This window comes from Anser brachyrhynchus (assembly GCF_964034855.1).
Source record: "Anser brachyrhynchus genome assembly, chromosome: 8".
NCBI classification, from domain to species: domain Eukaryota; kingdom Metazoa; phylum Chordata; class Aves; order Anseriformes; family Anatidae; genus Anser; species Anser brachyrhynchus.
The window spans coordinates 28593271-28617806 of record NC_137702.1 but is presented as its reverse complement, the minus strand read 5'-3'; the positions used below and the strand labels follow the sequence as shown (position 1 = coordinate 28617806).

The 24536-nt window shown below is 37.7% G+C and overlaps 1 protein-coding gene across 8 annotated transcripts in view; it reads right to left on the bottom strand.

Annotated features, from left to right (window-relative positions):
• Nucleotides 1–24536, bottom strand: part of LOC308199452 (uncharacterized protein) — a 490488-nt gene that overhangs the window by 2674 nt on the left and 463278 nt on the right. For 3 of the 8 annotated variants that reach the window (XR_013954659.1, XR_013954660.1, XR_013954661.1), the window contains 6 exons: nt 9568–9670; nt 8519–8642; nt 8314–8431; nt 6914–7150; nt 5189–6138; nt 241–3388 (listed from right to left, as the gene is read on the bottom strand). Coding sequence is in view for 1 of the 8 variants with exons in the window: in XM_080603633.1 (XP_080459759.1) it covers nt 241–392; nt 729–842; nt 8314–8416 (369 nt within the window). In the remaining 7 variants the exon portion in view is untranslated. Of the gene's footprint in view, nt 1–240; nt 3389–5188; nt 6160–6913; nt 7151–8313; nt 8432–8518; nt 8643–9567; nt 9671–13198; nt 13425–24536 lie in introns of all 8 variants that reach the window. The other 5 variants (XR_013954656.1, XR_013954657.1, XR_013954658.1 and 2 more) reach the window with 5 other exon arrangements.

The window sequence follows — 24536 nt, the reverse complement described above, 5'->3', positions numbered from 1 at the left end:
TCTCCTAAAGATCAGAACCTCTTTGCTGCAATTTTGGTAGCATATCAGTGTGGGAAGAAAGCATGAATAAATAACAAAGTGACCTGTAGACTAATATGCTCCCAAGTTCCAAAGTATATTCAAGTATATATTTTAAGATGGCATGCCATTAAAATAAAAATTTAATAAACAGAAGCAACAAAAAGCAACATACTTCATTTCACATTAAATGCATCTAGGTGACTTGTCACTCTGCCATACCTTATCAGAGGATGACATGGGGAACATGCCACAGGACCAAAAGACAACAGCTGTGCTGTAAATTGCCTTGACTGTGAGCACTGGATCTGCTGTTCCAGCGAAGAAGCATGGCCCATTTTGCCTAATGTTCTGCCTTTGAAAGTGGACAGCTTCTATAGAAAGTGCAAGAAAAAGACGTAAGGGAAAATTCTGGGATGACTGCTTTAGATGCGATTGATTGCTTACTTAGCTCAAAGAGTGGCTCATTTATGCCTCCAAGCATGAGGTTTTCTTGCCTTTTCATTCTTTAGCCTCCTTTAAATATAACACAGATGATTCCTTCCCAATATTTTCAGGTTAAAGACTCCTTCCTACAGCAAAAACTCTCTCTTACAGTTTTTATTTGCCATTTAAAAGCAACAGTGCTGTCACAGAGATGAGAAGCATGTATTGGTTTTTTTGTTTGTTTGTTTGTTTTGTTTTTTGAGAGGTGGCTGAAGACACACGACCTTGACGAAGACGGTCTGCAGAGAGTGGATGGAGACCAGGAGAAGAATCAGATTGTCTTTGTTTCTGAATGTCTTTCATCCTCTGGAGGTCCCAACACACTGTCTGAAAAACTACTGAAAGTGGAATTGGTTAGTTTTCGCTTTTTGCCCATAGTTAGCCTACAAAGTAATTAATGCAGAAAAGCCCAGCATACTACAGTATCATATCTTTATGCTTACTTTGCAGTCACTTCCTCTGTAGACAAGCCCTTACTATCCAAAACTAATACTGCTAACACACTGAAGGCTTGTGAAATCAACCAACTAGCAACAAGAATCTAAGCTTTTCACAGTAAGTGGTTTTACAGCTGAAATATTATCTGTTAAATCATGCCTTCTGAACATGTTTCTATAGATTTATTCACCCTAATCATTTTAGCAACATATGGCTGAACTCATCTACATTTCTACGGTTCTCTTGTAGAATTTTTTTTTTCAGCTTTTTATGAGACTGCAAGAAGTCTGCAAGTTGTCAAACTCTTTCCTCTGCTACTCAAGTCTATGTTCTGCTTTTCAAAGATTATTAAGTTTTTCAAAGTTTTTCTAGCAAAAGAAAGGCAGCCCTGTGCACAATATAGTCAAACATGCTCTTCTGGCTGCTTTCAACATAGCTGGTGTGGTTACCATTCCCCTCAGAATTAAACCATCCCCTTCCAATGCTTGTATCAATGCCCTGTTAGTCACTCTCTATTTAACTTTGCTGGCATTGCCGTATTTGTAATCTCTCTCCAGCCTATATGCTTCTGCTGCAGAGTATTTAAAACAGTTTTAACACAAGTGTTTTAATTTCTACCTCCCTCCCCTTGGCATCACCCCCCAAATCAGAATGATACAAACTACTAGAATTAGAAAAAGGAAGAATAAATGATAATGACCAGCGAGATGCAGTGAACTGTTCTGCATCCATTGGATAGCACATCTAACTTTAACCTACAAAAATAAAACATATAGATGAGAACAGTTTTCAGTTTTTATTCTTCTTCCTCATCATTCCTGTTCCTCCCGTATTACCCGAACTAAATCCATTCTGGGGATAAAGTCCCCTATAGGGGACTCCATTACAATTTTGCCTCTCATTTGGCATTATGCTTGTGTATCTTTCTCTGGTTCTCTTGCTCTCCTTTTCAGAAAACTGGGAGTCCAACTGTGTAAGAAATGCATTTTTGAAACTCCCAGTAAAGATATAAAAATAAGCAAAAAGGGGTTCAGGCAAAGCTCTAACATCAGCAAGCTTGATGAAAGCGAAAATAGTCTGAGTTGTCATTTTTATTAAAAATTCAGTAGACAGTTATCTTGTAATTTGAACACCTTTGCAAGATAAATTATTTAGTAAGCAAACATTCTAATTTTACGAAAGAAAACAAAGCATTATAAATTTAGTTTCTCAACATGTTATTGAAGTACTGACCAGAAGAGTAAAAGACAGATGGATAAAGTGAGCAGATTTCCCAGCTCTTTGAACACCTAGTACTTACACTGAACAGCCCTACAAAGAGAAGACAGCTTCAAAAGTGTAATGCACATTTGCAAAATGCGTAGTCCAGAGAACACTTCTGACAAAGCTCTCTAGGGGCTATTTTTGTGTTTATAAGCTTTCAGCTGAATTTCTAAGTCAGAAGAGTGGAAGATTACATTTAACATAAAGGTTCTCAAGAGCATGGACGCTTAAGCTCAGTCTTAATGATTGCTCCTAGAAACCGTGTGGAAATGGAGAAACCTGCTATGGTGGCTTTACCACCCAGTTTAATAAAACAAAAATTTCATTGCTTCAGATTTATGCTAGGGGAAATAGATTAAAATCTATTTGGAAAATTTAAAGCATCAAAGAGATCTGATATTAAAGCCCTCTTCCTCTTCATTTTTTAAAAGAAAAATGTTATCTCTTTTCAGGAGTTTTAGTTTAGAAATTCACATTAATCATATATTACTGCTTTGTTCCTGTTCTGTGTCAGATGATCTCTCTAAACCCTTCCTGCTTTTGTTAAATATGAACAGAGGAATCCTTACGTCAGATTTATACAATGCTTTTTGGTAATATTTGCTTTACTAGAAGAAAGGGGAGGAAGAAGACAATCCATATGAATAAGAAAGCTATTCTCTTTCTTATTCTTTTCCTAAGGCTCGGGCCTACAGCTTTATAAATAGTGGAGAAGATACAGAGTGCCAGTATAGTATTGTCTCCCACAGAAAACAGATTATTGAGAATATTTCATTTACGGAATGGCAATGTAATATACTTGCATTTGTCTGTAGTCTCATGCATAGAAAGCATGAGAAAATGCTGCTTACATCATCAAAACAAACTCTCATAAAAATTTTATAAGCCAGCAAAGCACAGATGGCTGAAGGCATATGTTAGATCACTATTATAGTTTTATTTGCGTAGGAGGACTTTTTCACCTCAGGTCCTGAAAAGTTTCTCTTAGAACTCCAAATGAGCATGCAAAACAAACTGTGTAGCATCTCTCTCTATAAAAGCACTTTCAGCTGCATGTAAGTACATGCCATCTAAAAATGAGATTGGTAGTGCCGTAGAATAACAAAAACATCCATTATTAATACCTGCTTCTTCTAGTTTCTTCTGTAGTATACTCCTGTTTCAAAGGCCAAAGTACAAATCACTGGAGTCAGATTATATTTAAAAAAATAAATAAATAATAGGTTAGCGTGGCATTAGATAAGGACCATTTGTTTTAAAGATTCTTCAGCTTTACTAAAAAAATTAAATCTGTGAGTGAGTTTTTAACTGCTGTTTCACAGGGGGGGGAAAAATATTGAAAAACAAGCTCTTGCTTTACCATTTAGAATTGTTCTTGCACCTTAGCTGTTCTTATGGATTTGCTTGTGCAATTTGTGTTAAACTACAAAAATGTTAAGCCAACCGCTATTTTGTCAGCAAACAATATATGATTTATGTCGTAAATCATAAGAGGAGAAAAAGCTCTAAGCCTGTTCACAAACCAGTCAGGATTCAGGATAAATCAAATTGCAAAATATTACTTTAGGTGCCAAAACTGATCCCCTAAATCTGGGTTTTCATATCTAGATTTAACCAGTAAGTTTCAAATCACTGTTTAAAATTTCTAGGTGGCCTGAATTTAGAGAAAACGTGATTTTCTGTTTGGCTCTTTTGGTCTTCAGGGCTCTCACGTCTGACTCACATGTTGACACATATTTGCATCATACTGGTAGTCCATTGAAAACCTCTGAAATACTACTTCAGCCACGGGTCTTCTTGGGATACAGCTGAGACACACTGCAGTTCCTCACTGTTCCCATGCAACAGTCAACATCAATACACTTTGGATAAAACCTTGTAAAGGACTTTGTTTTTTTTTTTAACCAATCTTTAAAGATCCTTAAAACTTCATCTTTTTAGTCTATATGAAATTTCTTCAAGTATTTTACTTCACAAAGTGCTACTAAAAAAAAAAAAAAAGCCAACAAAACACACGCACACACACACACACAAACCAACAAAGCAGAGAAACAGTGGACCCCAAGTACATTACTATTTCTGCTGCTTCTCAGGTTAACAGTATAGGGGTACTTTCAAGGCATAATAATAATAATAAAATCTAACCAGTGCTGAGGCTTTCAGGTGTTAATACTAGAAACACCACTTAAACATAGGGCTTGGAAAGCCCAGGTAGTCTGTGACTGCTTTACGCATGTACACATGCATGCACAGACACACTGCATGAAACCAATTGTCCTCTGAAGGATACTAATCACACTAAGTAGTCGCTGTTCTGCCTTTCACAGCTGTAGCAACTGGAATTTGTCGTTCTGACTAGCATACAGAGCTATGCACACTAACACCTACCACATAGGTTAATGTTTCCTCTAACCTGACAAATTAACAGGTCAAATAAAAAATGTTTTAGATACTGACAATGCCTGAAAATAAGATGTGATTCAAGCAAAGTCACAATTCCTTTTCAGTTCTGAATTGAGATCATTCCCATACCCTGTGCTTATGGGTGTGTGTGGGGGGTGAGTGTGGGAGGGAGCCCCATGGCCATAGTATGGAAAGTGGAGAAGGAGGAGGATGGCAGAGTAGCTTAAGAAGAGTTCCTGTCATATAAATGCTCTATCTTTCCTTTCTGTTATTGACACTAATATGTCTAATGTTCTCCAAAACTCTGAAGATTACTGAAGCCCATCAGACTCTATACAGTGTGTGTGTGTGTGGTAAGGGGGAGGCATGGGGTGTGCTTGTTCGTTCTTTCAACAGCATCTTTCTTTCCAGTGATGCTCAAGACATCATCCTGCTCTGGTAACAGATGTCATGGGCATTTGAACATAGATCATCTTATCTTTAACATAAAAGTAAATGACAAAACCCCAAAAGAAATATCATCATTGCCCTGCCTGCCCACCAACTCCCAGAAACCAGAAAAACAGGACAAATTTCATACCCTGCACAGTCAGCAATTAACACGGTCCTGTGATAAACAATTTCATGTCAGTTTTTATTTCATTTTTTCCTCAAGACGCAGTACACAAGTCTCTGTGGGAAGGACAGTCTGGTGATAAATCGTGTAATACGCTGAATGAATACTCTAATGCATATACTACAGAAAGACCGAACATTTCCTACTATTGCAAATATCGCAAAATCTGGCAAGATGCAAAAAGTCATGTTTCAAAAACATTTGGAAGAAAGACCACAAGGTCTAAATGGCCAAAATATTTCCCACCAGGGCACATCCTTGCAGACTTAAAATCTTCTGCCCCCAGCTTGCTAAAAGCAGTGTTAATGCAACCCCCAGGTGGGACTGAAAAGATAACACACACATATGCCTCTCCTTACTCACTGCAATCGGCCATTAGCTGGTATTTCCATCAGACTCTTTAAATGAAAAATTATAAAGAACTCAGCAAAAATACTCCCTAGATCTTTGCAGACAATATACCCTTACCAGAAATCCATTCTTCTCACTTTAGTGCCAAGCGTCCTAGAAATCTGTTTTGCAGTTCAGCACCGTACTGCCTACAGACTCCCACTGCACAAAGTACTGTTCTGGTAATGTTGCCATCTTGTCTTACCTCCTCTTTCTTTATAAGGACAAGACAAAATATTTCTTGATATTCCTCATTTGTTTACAGAGCTGGAAGTTGCGCGTTTGTTTTCACGCACAACGTTAAGTGTTGAGCATAGTCTGCAAATAGCTTAAGCCTTATGCTAATGTATGGTATAACTGGGTAAGATTAGAACAAGGTGGCTAACGGTATAATTATTCACAAGTGTTTGTGAATGAATTTTCTTTACCTTAAGTTTGCAGTCATTCTGTCCTTGTTTCTAACTGACAGTTGGCTGATGCCCTTTCCTGGTACTTGTGCAGATAGCCCATTTCAGTGCTGTAAACTGAAATTTGTGGATGATCGCCTAATGAGTGAGTGCATGGGAAAAAAAAAACACAACAAAAACAAACAGACAAACAAAAAAACACACAAACCACTCTTTGGCAGCTCACAGCTAAACAAAACAACATGAACTGCAGATCACACCAAAGATAAAACAATTTTAAAAGCTATTTGGATAATACATTTGAATATTGAATAAATCTGAGAAAAATTGCTATTTCTATATGAATATTTTTTGAGCAGAAATAGGCTGCATGAATTGAACAAAATGTTATTCATGAACTATCTGCTCACAAAGAAAAGGAAAGGAACTTCCTCTTCAAGCTTATCATAGGTAACTTACTGCATTTATGCATTTTCCCTAGCATCTGTCTTCTCTGAGACATCTAACTAGAATCAGATCAACACACAAAAATATGTAAAGCTGTTCTTATGCTTAAATTACTATCCTAGTAAAATGACATTCATTTTAAACTGATAATGGAAACAGAAAACTCAAAGACAAACACATTTTAAGACATGGATAGTTTTTAGCTTAATATTTAGCTGTCAGTTTGGATGACAGCCAACAGAACTCTGGCCTTTTTGGTCCTGACTTTTTACAGATAGAGGTAATTAAAACAAATGAATTAGACTAACCTACTAACAAACATAAGTAAAGCATTCTGATGACTTTTTTTTTTTGATAAAGGAAACAATATGCAGTACATATATTGAAAAGGAATTTAAGAAATAGTACAAAATCCATATATTTAAATAATTCCCTGAAATTTTACCTGTATGCCCAAAGCATTATTCTCCTTAATTACCATGGCTTCAGAACAGTATGAATCAATACTGTAGCGATCACCTCTACTCAGTAACTAGGTCACAAACTCATTTACTATTCCAGTAAAGAATTTGCATGGCAGACATTTTCATTCATCTATTATTTCTGTTGCATGGAAAGCACATGAAATTCCTGCTTGCATCATCAGATACAACATCTGAACTCTGATGTACTGAAATGCAGCCTGAAACAAATGAAGAAATTACAAGCTAAGATCACTTGGTGTTCAATGCACTGGTTGATGTTGTCCCCTATAGGATACGTATCAAGTATGACAAGCAAAGTAAATCAGAAGTTTCCAATTTACAAAATAATCTCTTTATGGATTTTGGGGGTAGTCTAGATTATTTGGTTTCCTTATAAATTATCATCTGTGGCAAAGGATGAAATGATTTGTCTTCCTAACTTGCGTAATTATTATTATTATTGCTAAAGTAGCAGGAGCACTACCTGATAGAATGGCAGTTCTGAGAAAAAAAAAAAAAGTCTGTGCTCAAAACACCAAATATGGCCTCAAATGCACCTGCTTCAGCTTGTTAACTTGAAAGGGATTCTTTTATCTGGTTGTATAACAGCTGAAAAAAAAATAAATACCAGCAACAGTGAAGTTAGTAATGATATCTAGATACCTAACATATTTCAAAATACAAAGATAAATTTAGATAGTACGATTTTCTAAACTGTATCTAAACAATGCATCTTAGCCATCTCCCAAAAAGTCAGGTGTACTACTTCAGTCTTTTAGATATTTGGTCTTAGATAGTGCCAATACTTTTTACACTGAAAATCCTTTCCTAGTTACTGGGGCCTAGTTTTTAATACCCAGCTTTTAAATAAACCTTGACCTCTAGTAATTTAATAAGTTTAATTAATTTTAAAAATTCCATTGCAAAATCAGTTTGAGAATATGGTTATGTTCACAAGCAGAAAGTTACAGTTGAACCAGTATGTATATATATTCTGCTAGGGAATTTATGCTTTCAGAGACTTTTTTGTTCCAAAATTGAGTTAAAACCACAAAATGAATTGTGAAAAAGTTACAAAGATTTTAATAAAAGGCAAGTTTCTCTGTTAGTAACATTTTACATTGTAATATATTTTTCAAAATATGTATTTCTTTCCCAAGACTTAAATAGATCAGAAGCTTTTCTTTTTGCATTTTCATTCTGAAATACATGAAATATTTCATTTCCTAACACATGTCCAATGTTCTTCCCTATATCATTGATATGATCTGTAAAAAAACCTATGCATCTAGACTATGTACCTAAAAACCTCTATCATTAAAAAAATTATGCCAGGCTTCAAATAAATATACCTTAAGAAATGCATAGAAATTACTCTTACCTTTTCTTCTCCATATAACCACTGTCTTCCAGAGTTCAGCAAGTTTCTCTATTCTCTTTTGATGGTCTGGAATGTTTCTGGCAGGACTAATACTTTTATGCATATATTCTTCATGAATCTAAGGTACATTTTCAGATATAGGTAAATTAATTTTCTACCAAATATGTTTTCTGTATGCAGAAAGCTCTGAAAACCACACACTTACAACACCTGGGTTACATCAGATCCAAATTCTTTCAGAACAGAAATGAAAATCCATGGCTATGTTAGGAATCCAGCTTAACAGGGTATTTGTTGTGTCTAAAACATCCATTGCACTGGTCAGCTACCTGCAAGAGTTTGAAATAATTAAATTTGTCATATTGCAGAAAACTTTCACTGAGCAAATCCCAACTTGCAAAGATAAAAATCTCTGTCTTATCACTTTCTGCTAGTAGAAATTTGTCAATTTCCTAGCCTACAGATATGTGAAAATGAAAAAAAAAAAAAAAAAAAAAGGAAAACTTTTGGACCTAAGTGACTTCATCAGCATCTCATTTGCCAATCAGCTACTGAGTGCCCTTTCCCAGATGGTGCTCTTGGATTCTCAGTTTTAACTCAGCCTTCTTAGATGTTGTTTAATATATTTGTTGTATCAAATTCAGACTTAGCGAAAGTCAATACTTCTCTCTTTACTTCCCATGTCTTCAGTAGGAATACATGTAGGATAACCAAATTTCAGCTGGGACAATACCTGCAGATGTTATGTTCTGTGTCAACTTGCGAAAACATTACAAACTTTTCCAACAGCTCTTTATTTTTTAGTGGCTTGTTGATGTTTTTGTCTTCTGGAAATGCCATAAAAAAGATTTATCATTAAGAGACATAAAAGAAAATAAAAACCTTATATTAGCTGCAATGTTTCAGTTTTAGATATTTCCAGAAAACAAAAATCTAAGGCATAAATTCTAAACAATGAAAGACATATTTGTCTACTTATTCAGTGACACCCAGCATAGTTACAATGAACTTACGATACACAATCAAAATTATTTATATATTTTTCAGTGAATAATACCATATAATGGATAAATGTGAACATTGTATCGTTTATTTCAGATAATTCATTGCCAAGAAGAGTCAGAATCTTACAACTGGTATACTGAGTGTTGATTCTTCACCAAGCTATTGTTAGAAGGTGTAAAATGAGTGCGCCTATATGTGCACACATAGGATGTATCAACACACATTGCCTCATGCGGAGAAAGTGCTTACCTTTCAGATGTTGCTTAGCTTCATCTCTCTGCTCAGCTTCCTTCCTCCACTGTCCTTTTCTCTCCTCTTCCAAGTTAATGTACCAATTTTATTTGAAGCATGACTGAAAAAAAAAAAGTAAGACTGATTACTATTAGGAAGTTTCCATGAACCAAATTAAACTTTTAATAACGCCTTCATTAACAAGAAGTGTTTGATTCACTCTGGGTCCTTCCCCAGAACAATCAACTCCTTGTAGGAAGATGAGACCTCAGATGAGTATGTGGAAGGACAGTGCAGCAGAGTTGGCCGAAATTTTCTGGGAAGTACTATGATTGTGTGTTTTTTCCCATGGTGGTTCTTACAGGTGGAAACTGACTCCAAAACAAAACAAGAGCACATTAACTCTTTCAAAATCTTATAACACAGTAGCTTGTCATAATAATTCTTTAATTTTCAAGATTTTCTGAAATACTATGAGGTTTTGTACATTAGTATCTTTTATGCTACCATATCTGTAAGATTTCAGTTTCTTAAAATGTGGAAGCTATACAAAGAACTGTAAGGAAAATGATCTGAAGAAATGCAAAGATGCAATGAGTGAGTAGAGGTGAGTAGAGTGTCTACATATGTTAAAAAAATGTAAGAAATGGATTGCAAAAAAAGGAAAAATTATTTTATTTCAAAGCTGAGAAGAGTGTATTTGAGCTATCCAATTACATTTGAAGAGGTAAAAGTGCAATTGGGGCACATGATTAAATAGTAAATACGTACTTAAAGTGAAAAACAGGCAGTTTTAGAAAAGTATGTACCCTTCTGGGAGGCAGGAAGAGTTGGAAAGGCAGAGAAAAAAAGTTAATAGTAATGCATAACAAAAAATGATTTTACAAAGTTAAGATGTTGAATGTTTTAAGTTAGCTTTAAAAGGCTGATCAAAAGTGTCTACAATGGAGATAAATGCTTTCTCTTTAACTAGCAGCCAACTTGAAAGAGACAGTGAGGACTGAGAGACAAAGGATAAGAAACTACAGATTTATTACAACCAATGTTTTGCTTCTGATTATGAGTTAGAAGTAAAAATAAAATGTACCAGGAACCATATTTCTTCATGTGATAAAGCTGAAATTTGGAAAGGTTTCAGGTAGATGTATGTATCTGTGCATTTCAGTTAAGATACATAAGAAGAGAAAGACAATTCACTATGCTTTGTATACTCTTGAATTCACATGGACTACTTTTCAAAATATATAGTTTAAAAATATACTATTGTGTTGCTTAAAACTATTTAATTCTCTTTTCTCAGTTCTTTATTCTCAAGGTCATTTAGACTCACAGACACATATTCTGCTGCTTAAAGCTAATTTACTTTTGTTGATTATTCAGCAGTAGAAATCATGTACTTCTCCCAGTGGCATCATCACCATGAATTAATAGCACTGTTCACTGTTATTTTTATTGGAAAAATTGACTTTCAACTATTATGTCTCAGCTAGAGCAATCATACGATATCTTAGGTTATCTTATTCATGCCATATACTAAAAATAACTTGAGTGCTAACCTTAATTGGATGAATATTGTAGGATATAATAAGAGAATACAATGAAACACTATTTCTTTAGATATTTTCCAATATGGGTTTAATTAAACTCACTTTTTTAGTTGTTGTTAACTCTGATTAAGTTGTATGATTCAGTCTTAAGAAAATCTGAAGAGGAGACATTTCTCTGTCCTAGAGGTCCAATTCTACATTCATTATTTGACACTTCTCTGGTATTCTACCAGAATTTTCAGTGTGTAGGCACAGACGGACCAGGCATTGTAAAGAACAGATAAAGACAAAACAATTTGCCTTTTCTGGGGATGTGGTAACAAGGACTAAGAACATAATGACTGTTGGAGCACAAACCAAGGCACAGCATAGGAATGGGGATGCTGGTGCTCTTGCTGCCATCAGCAGATGCTCCCAGTGGTGCCTGGACCTGTCCCTGGCTCTGTCCTGCCTGCAGCCCTGGGGCAGCCCCCGCACGCCTGCTTGGCCCCAGGGCTGGCCTGCCTCAGTGTGCATCAGTGGGACAGAGCTGCCTGGACACACGTGGCCCCGGCCTCTGGGGTCAGGATGGCAAGGGTTCAACCTGACTTCTTCTCGGCTTTCATTAACTGCTGCCTAAAGGGACAAGGAAGATTATTTAGGAGGAAAACAGTGCTATAAAGGAAGTCACACCAGCCCATACATTTATTTGTGGCACTTAAAAGGGTGGATGGGTCTGATTTCTACCCTCTGCACAGGACAAATTTGCCCTGATGACCCCTTGCCCATTAGTGGTAATGGCTTCTTTCTTGATGTCTCCTGTAGCAAAGTATTCTCGGTTCCTTGCCTCTTGCAAGAGTAACCATGACAAAAGCCAGACTAATGCAATCAACAACCAGGAAAGAAGCAAAACAAGGCAGCTTTCCTTTTCAGCAAAATAAAAACTAGCATTCATTTTTCACCTTACTCTTGGTCTCTTCTTTTTATAAAGCGATCACAAGTTTAAACACAGAGGAAGATTGCTCACAAATCCAATAAAATTTGGAATCTGCAGCTACCAGCAATACCGGGGGATTTCCACCCAATATATTTGCCAACAAATCAATAACAAGAGTAAATCCTTCTGCACTGAGGAAAATCAAATGCTCACTAACAGGTACTATCACCTAAATTAATATAATCCCCCAAGTGCTCTGTATGTGTCAAAGTTAATACCAAAGGAAGCTTATGCTTCACATGTGATAAGTTGAAGGATATTTCTTAATAATGACTTAAATAAAAGGAAATTATGTGGAGATTTTGAATTAAATGATCCTGAACTGACTTGGCTCCACTGAAGCCTCCTCCTTCTGGAGATGTTCTGTTTTCTTATCCCAGAGAACACACTGGTCCACCAGGACTGTTATGCTAAGCCTGAAATCAATTCACAATGCTTTTAATTTGGAGGCTGTCCAAAAAAAGCGATTTTTTTCTTTTGTCAGGATGTTTATCCGATGTTTACTTGTGATTAAAAGGATACCTTTATACACCTTGAATGGTCCATTCAGGATCTTTGACATTCTGCCATTGGTTTCTTTTGACTAGTCTCTGATAGGCAGTAACTGTGTCAAATACTGCTAGTGCGATGTTCTGAGGTGCCCTAATTTTCCTTGCCACCAACTAACCGAGGTGTCTGGCTTTGGTTCTGTCCTGGTTTCAGTTAGGACAGAGTTAATTTTCCTCCTACTAGCTGGTAGGGTGCTATGTTCTCTGATAACATGCTGATGTTTTAATTGTTGCAGAGCAGTGCTTACACCAGGCCAAGGACTTTTCGGCTTCTCGCTCTGTCCTGCCAGCGAGCAGGCTGGGGGTGCAGCAGGAGCTGGGAGGGGACAGACCCAGGACAGCTGACCCAAACTGGCCAAAGGGGTATTCCATACCATCTGGGGTCATGCTGAACAATATATAGGGGTGGCTGGCCGGGGTGGGGGGGCCGGCTGCTCGGGGATAGGCTGGGCATCGGTCAGCGGGTGGTGAGCAATTGCATTGTGCATCACTTGTTTGTACACATTATTATTAGTAATACTATTATTATTATTATTATTATTTTCCTGTCTTAATAAATTGTCTTTATCTCAACTCACAGGCTTCACTTTCCCGTTTCTCTCCCCCATCCCAGAGAGGGAGGGGGGAGGGTGGGCGAACGGCTGTGTGGTGTTTAGCTGCCAGCCGGGTTAAACCACAACAGGTTCTTATGGGTCACTCCTCAGACTCTTAAGTATTCATCAGCTGGTGACTCAAATAAAGAGTGGATCAGTCATGGAATATTCCACAGTAGGAAAACCAAACAAAAATCACTGAGTTTTCATCCTGAAGGAAAAAAAAGAAAAAGGTAACAGAGATCCTCCCTTCTCCGGGTCCTGCCCATCTTCCAGGGCAATGGAGCCCACGGAAAGGCAGCCAAACAAAGGCAGACGCACTGAGAGGCAAATCAGCTGGCTGGCCAGCTGCAGGAGAATTTACCTGCTCTGGGGTTGCAGGTTTACCTGGAGTGTGGTTTCCTATGAGCTGTCCTGCTATGGAGCAGCCCCAAGGGCTTTGTGGAAAGCTCAGGCCCATAAGAGCAGACATGGAATAGTGTGGCAGGCCAAATGGCAGGACAGAGAGCACATTTAAAGTAGAAAATTAGTAAACTAAACATGCTTCTAAAGATGTTCTGAGGAAGTGGCATATATCAATGTCAAAACACACCAGTGAAAGCCTTTCTAGACAACTCTGCTTTACAATCTTCTCATGTAAGGTGAAAGTCACTTTTTTTTTCCCTCAAATAGGAAACATTTATTGATGAAAGTGTTCTAAGTATTGCAAACAAATAATCAGGCCTTCTGATTTCCAGTTTGACTTCTTTCCCTTGAGACTCGAGCTTTATAAAGATCTTAAAAAAGAAAAAATAATGGTTGAATAAAATACTACTAGTAAACACCTCATTGCACCTCCCTTCTGATAAATCATGTAACATGATAAAGCCTTGGATTTCTTTCCCTCTGCAATATCTCCCTGAAAACCCAAGTTTTCCTGTCCCTACTTCCTACAACAGAGCATCGAAGGGAGGCCTTTTAGTATCATCCATGGTTGAATCTATGATTTCTGTATTTTGGGAACATGTTGCTCAGGACAGGGTGACACGTCCTCCAGGTCAACCAGGCTGAATTCAGAAGCCTACCAGAGAACATTCAGGATTTTGCAGAGGCATGTGAAAAACTGGCTGTGCGCTAGCTGATTTAATAAGCTAAGTGGTAGAAAGCAATGAAACATGAGACATTGCAGTTTGCCAGAAGAAGTAGCATTCTCTTCCTAACTAGGTGTTATTGTTATGATGGTAATGAGAAAAATCAGTGTTTTTTGTAATTAGCAGAAGGGAATTTGAGATGCCAGACTGATGAGTCACAAGTTCAAAGAGTGGGTGTTTGACAGATATTTGCAATATATAGCAATAACAAGCTGCCTTTCACAAAATGCTTCAAACCTTAATAATACCACTCTAAATTCATATAGGGTGGGTGTGTTTACTGAGCAGTGCATTAACGATTTGAAAGGTATTTCTCAGATGAAGTAAGGAAAGGGGGTATGGAAAAGGGCTGCTCCTTTACAGTAACATCTTTCAAAGACAGAAAAAGTGAATTCTGGTTGCAGAATACAAGACAAGTAAGATGAGGCTTTATATGTACATCAGTGAGAACAAGTAGTTTGAGACAGAAAATCTGCTATTTAAAGAAGACCAAAAAAGGATCACACTAAACTCAGCATGTTTATATGTCGGTCTCTAGCACCACAATGGAGAGAGAAAGAAAAATGGCTAGATAAGAAATGAAGACTTTGCATCTGATTTCAATTCTCCTTAGAGCATACATTCATCAACAAGCTTCATACTAACCCTGATTTACACTGCTCTTCATATTGTCAAAAACCTAATGCCTAGGTAATTGATAAAAGGCTACTAAAGAAATGCATGGAAAACCTTAATACGGGCCTATTAGCACTTCTGTGTGAAGTACATTGCAGTGTTCATACTAATTACTTTATGCAATTAACCCAAAGAAATCCTTTGAATTTATTTTATGGCCTGGTCCTGCAAGAGTTATCTATACGCCTGGCTTAAAAAATATGAGCAGTCTCCTTTGCATCATTAGGATTCACATACATAAAATTAGCCATGTGAGTAATTTTTTCTTCTTTGTAGGCTAGGCTTTTGCAGAACTAATGAGACACCAGATGTCTGGATGGCACTGAACTTTAGAAGATGAATAAAGAGTAATCGTGGAAATTATCATCTGGTAAATCACATTACAATTCCTAGGAAAATAATGGGAGTTTTTTTTTTTTTTTAAAAAAAAAAAAGGAAAATGAGCACCTGACAGCAGAAACATGAGCAAAAAACAGCAAAGAGTGAAATTATGACCCTGCGTATACATGGTGGAACACAGAGTGACTACAGTGGGGGGCTGCAAATTTATAAGAACGAACAATTTTGGATCATGTACCCAGTGTTAGCAGACATCAGATACAATACCTCAGAAATCATACTTGAAAAATTAATCTCATCTGGGTTGGAAATGAGCACTGTCTCATGGATTTAAAATTGGCTGACAAGCTATAAATGAAGGGTAATGATAGATGGTGAGATATTGAGATATTGAGCTTAGGGGAAAAAAAAAAAAAAAGCAATGCAAATGTTTAAGCACCAGAACATTTTGAATGATGAGAAACATTTATGAGAATTATGTAATGTAACTGAACATTGACCAAGGGTGGCATGGTAACTATCACCATGCTGGGAGAACTTAGGAGAGTGGGCTGAGAGAATAATGGCATATAGATATTAAAAACTAGAAATACTGGGTTATTAGAAAAGCAAATATGCATGAAGAAAAGTGTCCTAACTAGGAACCACTTTAAATTACGAATAGTATCCTGGAAGAAAACTTGCATGATCAATAGAGTAGTTTAAAAAAAAATGATGCCAAGAAACTATATAGACCAAATTCGTATTTGCTGGGGCAATCCTAAGCATGAATCCAGGCTGAGTGGCAAATAGACTGAGAGCATCCCTGGTGAGAAGGATCTGGGGGCACTGGTTGATGAGAAGCTGAACATGAGCTGACAATGTGCACTTGCAGCCCAGAAAGCCAACCGTATCCTGGGCTGCATCCAAAGAAGCGTGACCAACAGGGTGAGGGAGGTGATTTTCCCCTTTGCTCTTGTGAGACACCACCTGGAGTGCTGTGTTCAGCTGTGGAGCCCCTGGCACAAGAAGGACATGGACCTGTTAGAGCGAGTCCAGAGGAGGCCATGAAGATGATCAGAGGGCTTGAGCATCTCTTCTATGAAGACAGGCTGAGGGAGTTGGGATTGTTCAGCCCAGAGAAGAGAAGGCTCTGGGAAGACCTTACAGCAGCCTTCCAGTACCTAAAGGGGGCTGCAGGAAAGGTGGGGAAGGACTCTCTGTCAGGGGGTGGAGTGATAGGACCAGGGGGAATGGCTTTAAACTAAAACAGTGTAGATTTAGATATGAGGAAAAAATTATTTACTTTGAGGGTCATGAAGCAATGGAGCAGGTTGCCCAGAGAAGTTGTGGATGACCCACCCCTGGAGATGTTCAAGGCCAGGCTAGATGGGTCTGTGAGCAACCTGGTCTGGTGGGAGGTGTCCCTGCCCATGGCAGGGGGGTTGGAACCAGATGGTCTTTAAGGTCCCTTCCAATCCAAACTGTTCTATGATTCTAAATCTCTTCTAAAGATGGGGAAGCTGAGACAGAGAAGCTTCATTTCCTGATATGGCATGGTATGACCACACTAATGCTACACACACAGAAAGAGACTAGGCATTAAATTTATCTCTATTCTAGAATTAGTAGTTCTTCTACTTCAGCTCTGCTACTGGCTGTTACTACTACGTGAGTAAGTGAAGAAATTAAGCTTTGTGCAGTCTACTGGCCATGTATACCCATGTGGTCATCCACCATTTTCTATCTTTCCATAGAAAGAACTGTAGTGCAAAGGAGCCCTCTGTACCCACAAAGGACAGCAGCAGGATTTAACTCAGGAAAGCAGATCAAACATAGAATGAGCATGCATTGATTAGCCATGTCATCACATAATAAGTGCATTGACCCTTTCACTTATTCCTTAATCCACCTTGATAAATAATTGCCCTTCACACCCTGTCTTCCGGTCATCATATTATTGTGTTGCCAGCTTAAAAAACACTAGTGCTGAAATAAGAAATTACTATTATTAAAGATCACATTTGATGCATACTCCATTGACGTATTCTGCTGTGTTGCAAACAAGTGCAGTAAGATAACTTCAGTTACGATCTAGCAGGGCCTTCATAACCTAAGGACTTTCCCAAACATAGCAGGTAGCTGTGATTCAAGATTACAAGTGCTGTCAAGGTGATGGTATCTAGGAGTCACAACTACTTTTACAATTTAAAAATCTGTGGTAAAAACAAATCAATAAACTGACTGAAGCTACTTCTCAGAAAGAAGAAAGAAAGGAAGAAAGAAAAAGTACAAAGGTGAAGATTTCACAAGGTAGATTAGTAATCACTACAAAGCAGCCTATAGCTATTTTTTATCCTCAGCTGCACTTCCTGAATTCTGCTAGGTAATACTAATGTACCCTTTATTGATTCTCACATTTTTTTTATTCCACAATAATAAGAAAAAAATCACTCAGACTTGAAATCAGAACAACAGGATCACAGGTTACAATTCCCCTCTAATACTAACTAGATTATTTTTTCTTACTACATTTCAAAAAATAAACAATTCCAATATCTAATCAGTCAGAAAAGTTACAAAAAGAAAACAGTAGATTCAAAGAATTACTCTAACTGGCCAAATGTCAAATTTGGTATATCTAGCATGAAAGCTGGACATTTTGTGTTGTTTCTGTTTGTTTTTCACACTGTATGTGCATAACTTGAAAGTCTATGTTATTATTATTATCTGGTATTTTAGCTTTAAGAGTATACTAATACTGCCAGAAGACTCATTTTTCAGGTTCTGAATACAAATGCAAAGAGATCTAAATAACAAACATACCCCAAAAGCCTTCAAATTTTGTCTGCTTCCAGAAGGCTAGGTATTTTACTGGAGAGAAAGAAAATTACATTTCCCATTATCCATGTATTCTTAAAACTTTCAGAGCTGCACTCATTTTCAGAGAGGAAATTGGACTGTTTTTCCTCTTAAAGTCATGTATAAACACCAGCCACTCCTGAGAAGCTTTTATTCACCAACAGTTTGTACAAGCAATGCAAGTGTAATGGCCTCAAGTTGATCGTGAAACAGACCAGTCTCCAAATACACGTTATTTATTCTATTGCTGCTGTGCTACTTGACTGGGCACAACACGGGCCAGGGCTGGATGGTGTTTTCTTACCAGAGGGACACAGCCTGTGTGGGAATTCTTTGCTCTTCAGAGCCATCAGTGCCACTGACACCTCCTGTGAGTCAGAAGGAGCCAGCCCAGGTTTTGAAATGGCTGTGCAAAACCCTCATACCAACCACAGATTTTCTTATCTGAGAAACACCATGCAACACAGAAAGGCAGGTTTTCTGCCAGCTGTGAGCTGTACCTTCACCACAGCTCACTAATGAAGTATTTTTTCCTCGCAGTTTCATCCATCCTAACGCATTGTTATTATGTATTTTACATTCGTTCCTCCTGTTCTTCTCTCCTTGCTGTTCTGCTCCTTCCCCTTTTTTAATGAATTTCTTTCAGTCACTCAATTAGTCTGCTACTTTGCATAAAGTCAGAAAGGCATACTTCAGTAAGTCAGCCCCACACAGATGTCCATGTTGTACACTTGGATTTTGCAAGAAGCTCGTCTGCAAGCCTTCTGAATTTGAGAGAAATTATTCTGACAGCACTATCCTGTTGTGCAAATCAATCACCTGTTGTCTTTGGAGCCTGCCTGGACTTTTGGGATTCCAAAGACAGAGACCTTGACTTATATTTACAGGGGCTACCCTGAGACCAAGGCAGATTGAGCAGCCACCAGTGTGCCATGTACCAGATCCCAGCGTGATGTGCAATAATGACCTGTCAGGGAAGCAGCCTGTGTTCCACCACACTGTGAAATATCCTGGGGGACTTTCTTCATGAACTCAGAATGCCTTCAGGCAAGAATGAAGTCACACATCATTTAAATATTGTTTCATGTTTTCCTTTTAGGCTGCCTAATCCTTTTCTTTAGTCTGTTCTAATCTGTATTTCTGAAAATTATCAAAATAAAAAGAAAGCCATGAAAAGACCATTCCAACCTTGTGAGGAAAGGGCTGTATCTTAGAGGTTTCAGATTTGTTCACACACACACACACATCCCTTTTATCTCACTAGGGGTTTGAAAACGCAGCCAGAAAAAAAATGTTTTTTTGCTAACTACTATCTGATCATTTTAAACAGGAATTGATTTATTTGTTTTCTTATCTTCACAATTTGGCAGCCATTTCCAAGAAAGAAGTGTGTGTTGATGCGGGACTCAGTAGCAGCTTGCAAATAGTCCTGGAGAAGAAAGAAAATTTAATTCCATACCCATAGTGTAATAGGATGCTGCAAAACACAAGGACAGTGAAACCTACACTGGAGGTAACAATAAACCGTGAGTCCTTTACTTGCCAATGCCTTTGTTTGCTGATTTTATTTTTAATTTAAGCAAACACAGTAGCTCTGCCAGTTTAGTGCCCCCCTGCCAACAACTGCTCCAGCACAATCGCAGTAGCATCCACACAGGGCTGGGTCTGCCCTGCCACTGTGTGAAGCCTGGGACTTGAAGAACTCTGAAGCCATGTGAAATCTTAGTTTGCTGAGATGATGTGATTTGTCAGGGTCACACAAGAAGGGGCAAAAGAGGTTTCCTTACTTATGATGAGATTTAGGAAGTACAGGTTAGAGCCTGCTCCTACTTAGAAATTGTTTGTGGTCACAGTAGGAAGGGATTTTCATTTTCTAAACACGATTGTAACTTATTTCATTGTAAAGCATTCTCCAGAATTAACTTTTTTTCCGTGCACCCCTAGCCCCCATTAAAAAGGAGGGCTTAAGTATACTCAGAGAAGGATCATAAATAGCTTAGAAAATCTCTCTGCCTATGAAAGTGCCATGAATGACTCATAAAGGCATGAGTCAGATGGAAAAAACATAGTTCGGGTATCTGTATAGGCCTGCATGCAGGGCCTAAAATTGTTTTAATTTCCATGAAATATAAAATAGAAGTGTAGGCATGCACTTCATTTTCTCAGCAAGCTCTCAGTGATAACAGCAATTCATAAGCTTTGTCACTTGGAGCTATACGTTGTTCCACTGACTTGAGAGCTAAAAAACCAGTGTCATAGACAAGAGCCACCTCTACCACAAAACTTTCCACTCTTTTTTCTTTCTATCATTAGAGAGAGTGCATCATTAAAAAGCTGAATTGCTAGCCTTTCTACAGAGCTGAAAAATAATGGTTACACAGGGAATCACTACTTAAGGGGAAAAAATCAAGTTACTTTGATCCAAAAATTCTGCATCTGTTTCTTGAAATGGGCTCAATGTGCCAGAAATATACGGCTTATCTAAATAAATATATTTTATTGAATAGCACAGCATAAGATCTACATATCTTGTTGAAATACTCAGTGAGTCATTCCTGCCTTGCAAGTGCATTATTACATACTCTCATCCTAAACACAACTGTAGAGAGATTTTTGCCACAGTTCACATATATCAAGAACAGCAGATGTAACAGCCTCCTTTCAGTAGCATACATTCTTTCCTGTATCTGAATCATCTCTTAGGTATATAAATGAAGATAGGATTATTTATTTCTTTGCTGGAGTAGCAGGTGAACGAACAACAACAAAAAGCCAAGAAAACAACCCAGTCAGTCTGCAGATAAAACATGATCATTAACCAGGCTTTGTGTCTAAATAAAGAGCTGCAGAGAAATGGCCTGATTTGAGAATGCAGTGGGAAGAAAGGAATGCATGGAGTGATTTATTTTTTTTTTTTTTATATAGCATCTTAATCCATTGATTCACTGTCAAATTTAAGTGTTGATAAGGGCTCCTCACTATTCCTGTGTATTCACATAATCAAGTGAAAGAAAGACTGTGAAGGGGGTAAAAACAGCTCAGTTCCAAACTGTATTCAGTAAAGGTGCCCTTATTCATGTATTATACACATGGGCATTTAATATGCAGTTTGCAGCTATTTAAAACCTTGTTAATGCTTCATGGAAAAAAAATTGAATCAGTCTACCGAGATTTCACCTATACAGCATGTCATTTTTCCCTTTTCTATTTTAAAACTAGTGGCATCTGCACTAATGATGAATTGTTGTCACTAAAGAGTTTATCCAATTTTTCTCAGATGCCTGACTGAAGTTACAGCCCTCACTGACACCTCTCTGTATGTTGTGATGATACAAACTGTGTCGTGTTTTCAGAGAGCGCTTCCATGTTTCTGGAAGTGTGGAAAATGTCCTGCTCTCTCAGGCTGAGTAGTGTGATTGTCAAGAATTTTAGTTTTGGACCACTATAAAACTGACAAATTTAAGTCCTTCAGATTTATATCAGTGATGTATTCACATCGTGTGTCTAAAATGAGCAACCAAATCAATCACTCACCTGCTCTTCCCTGTCCTCTTTAATCAGAAAGTTTTTTTTTTTCTTTCCTCTTGCTTGTTGTAATCTACATTGCATCAAATTTCTGGTAACAAGAATACTCAGACCTGATTTGTTTACTACTGCTGCAGTAAGAAATGCATACAGATACACTGCTTAATTTATCTGAAGCATTTTCCAGGCAACAGATATTTGCTTATTGATTTTGTTTGGCAAGGTGATTAAAGCATTCACAAGTATATATCAACAAATTTCTAATCTATTTAAGATTATAAATGTCGTACCCCTTTTCAGGGAACTGCTCATCTACAGAAATAAAAACAATGGGTAATATTTAAAGCATCACAGAATTGAAGAGTACCAGGGGAACAAACTGAAATGGCTCTCATCCAGTGGCATGGACAAACTGTACCTGAGTTCTGACATGACAGAACTCTGTCTCGTCAGCATATGAATTGTGTTAATATCACAAATCCTCTGCCTCTTGGACTACCTGGGGGTACTATAATATCCACAAAAAATAAGACACTATGACCTCTATTCAATTATAGGTCAGATATTCACTATTTGTTTGAGGTGCAGCAGTCTCCTGGGTTCAGGGTCTTACTCTTCTCCACTTGCACCCTGCTAAAGTGTCCTAAAATATACCTGCATTTAAAATTTGTCTTGGCCCTTGCACAGGCTTTTCCTTTTAGGATAGCAATTTGAATTCAGTACAGGTCAGCAGAAAGGAGCTGAAATTAACCTCCTAAACAGAAGGAGAGGGTCACAGGTCTCTCTACGGCTGTTCCTGTCACAAGACCAGTAGCAATTAACAGACTCACGGGGCATCTCAACAGAAAGATTAGAAAGTGAATAAAAGGGTGAATGAGTATTTGTCATCTTAGGAAGACTCATTCCGATAACCTAAAAAAAATTTGTTAACACTACAACTTACATAGTTGCCAAATAAATACCTGATGCATGCATATATGAAATATTACTGGAAATGGGGACAGGTATTGCTTAGGGGAATCTGCTGTTTAGATGACAATCACAGATAACTTTACTACTTCAGCACAAAGAAGTTACTATATGTAGAATTTACCCATTTCACTGTTATTGTTGAAACATGATATGATAAATCTAAGGCATTTCACTATCTGGTTTGCAAAACTTTCTGAAGGACTACAATAAAATGTATTTCACATATTAACATGTATACATATTAAACACTCCTACATAGTCCATCATTATTGTAGTCACAGTGTTACATTTTATTGGCTTTATTCTACAGCAATGAAGCCACTGAAAACTATTCATTCAGCAGAACTGAGGAGAGAATCATCTTCAGCTACAGACGTTGATTTTCTTTTCTTCCCCCAGAATAAGGTAATCTGAGATAGCTTTTTTATATTTTATTATTTATTTATTTATTTTAATGGAAATGTTTTACAGAGTTAGGGGAAAATAACAGGGCCTGACTGAACCTTTGCTGTAACGCAGACACCATGGTTACTATAAACATGACAAAGCTGGTATGTAGCTCATGAACTTTACCATTTCAGTCACCTATGGACACAGCTCACATGCTAGAACATAGGCAATACCACACTGGAATACGGTTCAGCACCTCAGCTCAGATAACTGTGTCCTTGAGCCTATAAAGAAATTGTTAATCATATAGTATTAGATGTTTCTAATAACACAACTAAATGTAAAAGCTAAATTCTGCTTTTATTTAGTGTAAACATGAGAAGTAATAAACCAAGTTTTCAGTTCCGATATTTCTTAATTTGAAGTTCCATTTTTCTTTCAGCGAAATGGTATAGGACTATAAACAAAACATATGGTCGGTCTTTTTGCTTCTGTCACAAAAATGACTTCTGTTAATTATCAGTATTTTTGGCAGGCTCAGCAAAAAAAGTCCAGGAAGATATTTTCAAGAGCCATCAGGTTTTCACACTAAATGAATTTTAGACTGTAATCAGCACACATGGCTTGCCCCGAAAATATTTATTTTTTTTTCCCACCCAAACTGCACATATTTTCATTGAATTAAATGGCACAGAGTGCAGCTGAGTTAGAATCATAAATACCACAAATGTACATGACATGGGGCTATGTGATAGTTACAACATGCAATGGGAAGCCAAGGTGGTGGGTCCCATTCCTGATTTAATCACTTAACTCTCTCACGTATTTGAAGAAGTAGTTGATCAGCACTTTATCTCAGTCTCACCATGTATAATCTGGGTATAATAGTAATACTCACACAAAATCTTTTGAAATCTTCCTGTTAAAGATGCTAAGCAATGTAACTACCTTTAAAAACCTTTAATTTTCTTCTTGCTGTGCGCAGTTCGGTGCATTTCTAAAATAGCTGCATGTCAGCAGCCGCAGTTTAATTTTTCCAGGACAAGGGACCTACACACACTGTGTATCAAGTGAGAGAATGAACACTTTTTGTGCAGAGCCTGCTTTTGAGTCAGTATAACTAGGCATTGTCAACGGCTCTGAGGAAAGGTTTCTGGTGCCAGGCGAAGCTGGACCTTACGTGTGAGCAAACTGGGCTGAGGTCTGTATTAAAACTGTAGGATTTCCTGGTCCTGTGTGAATGACTTGCAGGAAGTTTGGCCTCTGCTCTGAGAAGCAATCTGGAGGAGAAGCCAAAGCACAGCTTGCTCTACAACCATGATTATCACTGTAACTGTGACATACCATGCTTGGAAGTGTTAGTCTGGGGTAGAAATGGTAAACACAGTCTGTCTTGTAAAGTACATACCGTTCTTGTCATGATGACAGGAGTGAATCTGTATTTGCAGGCC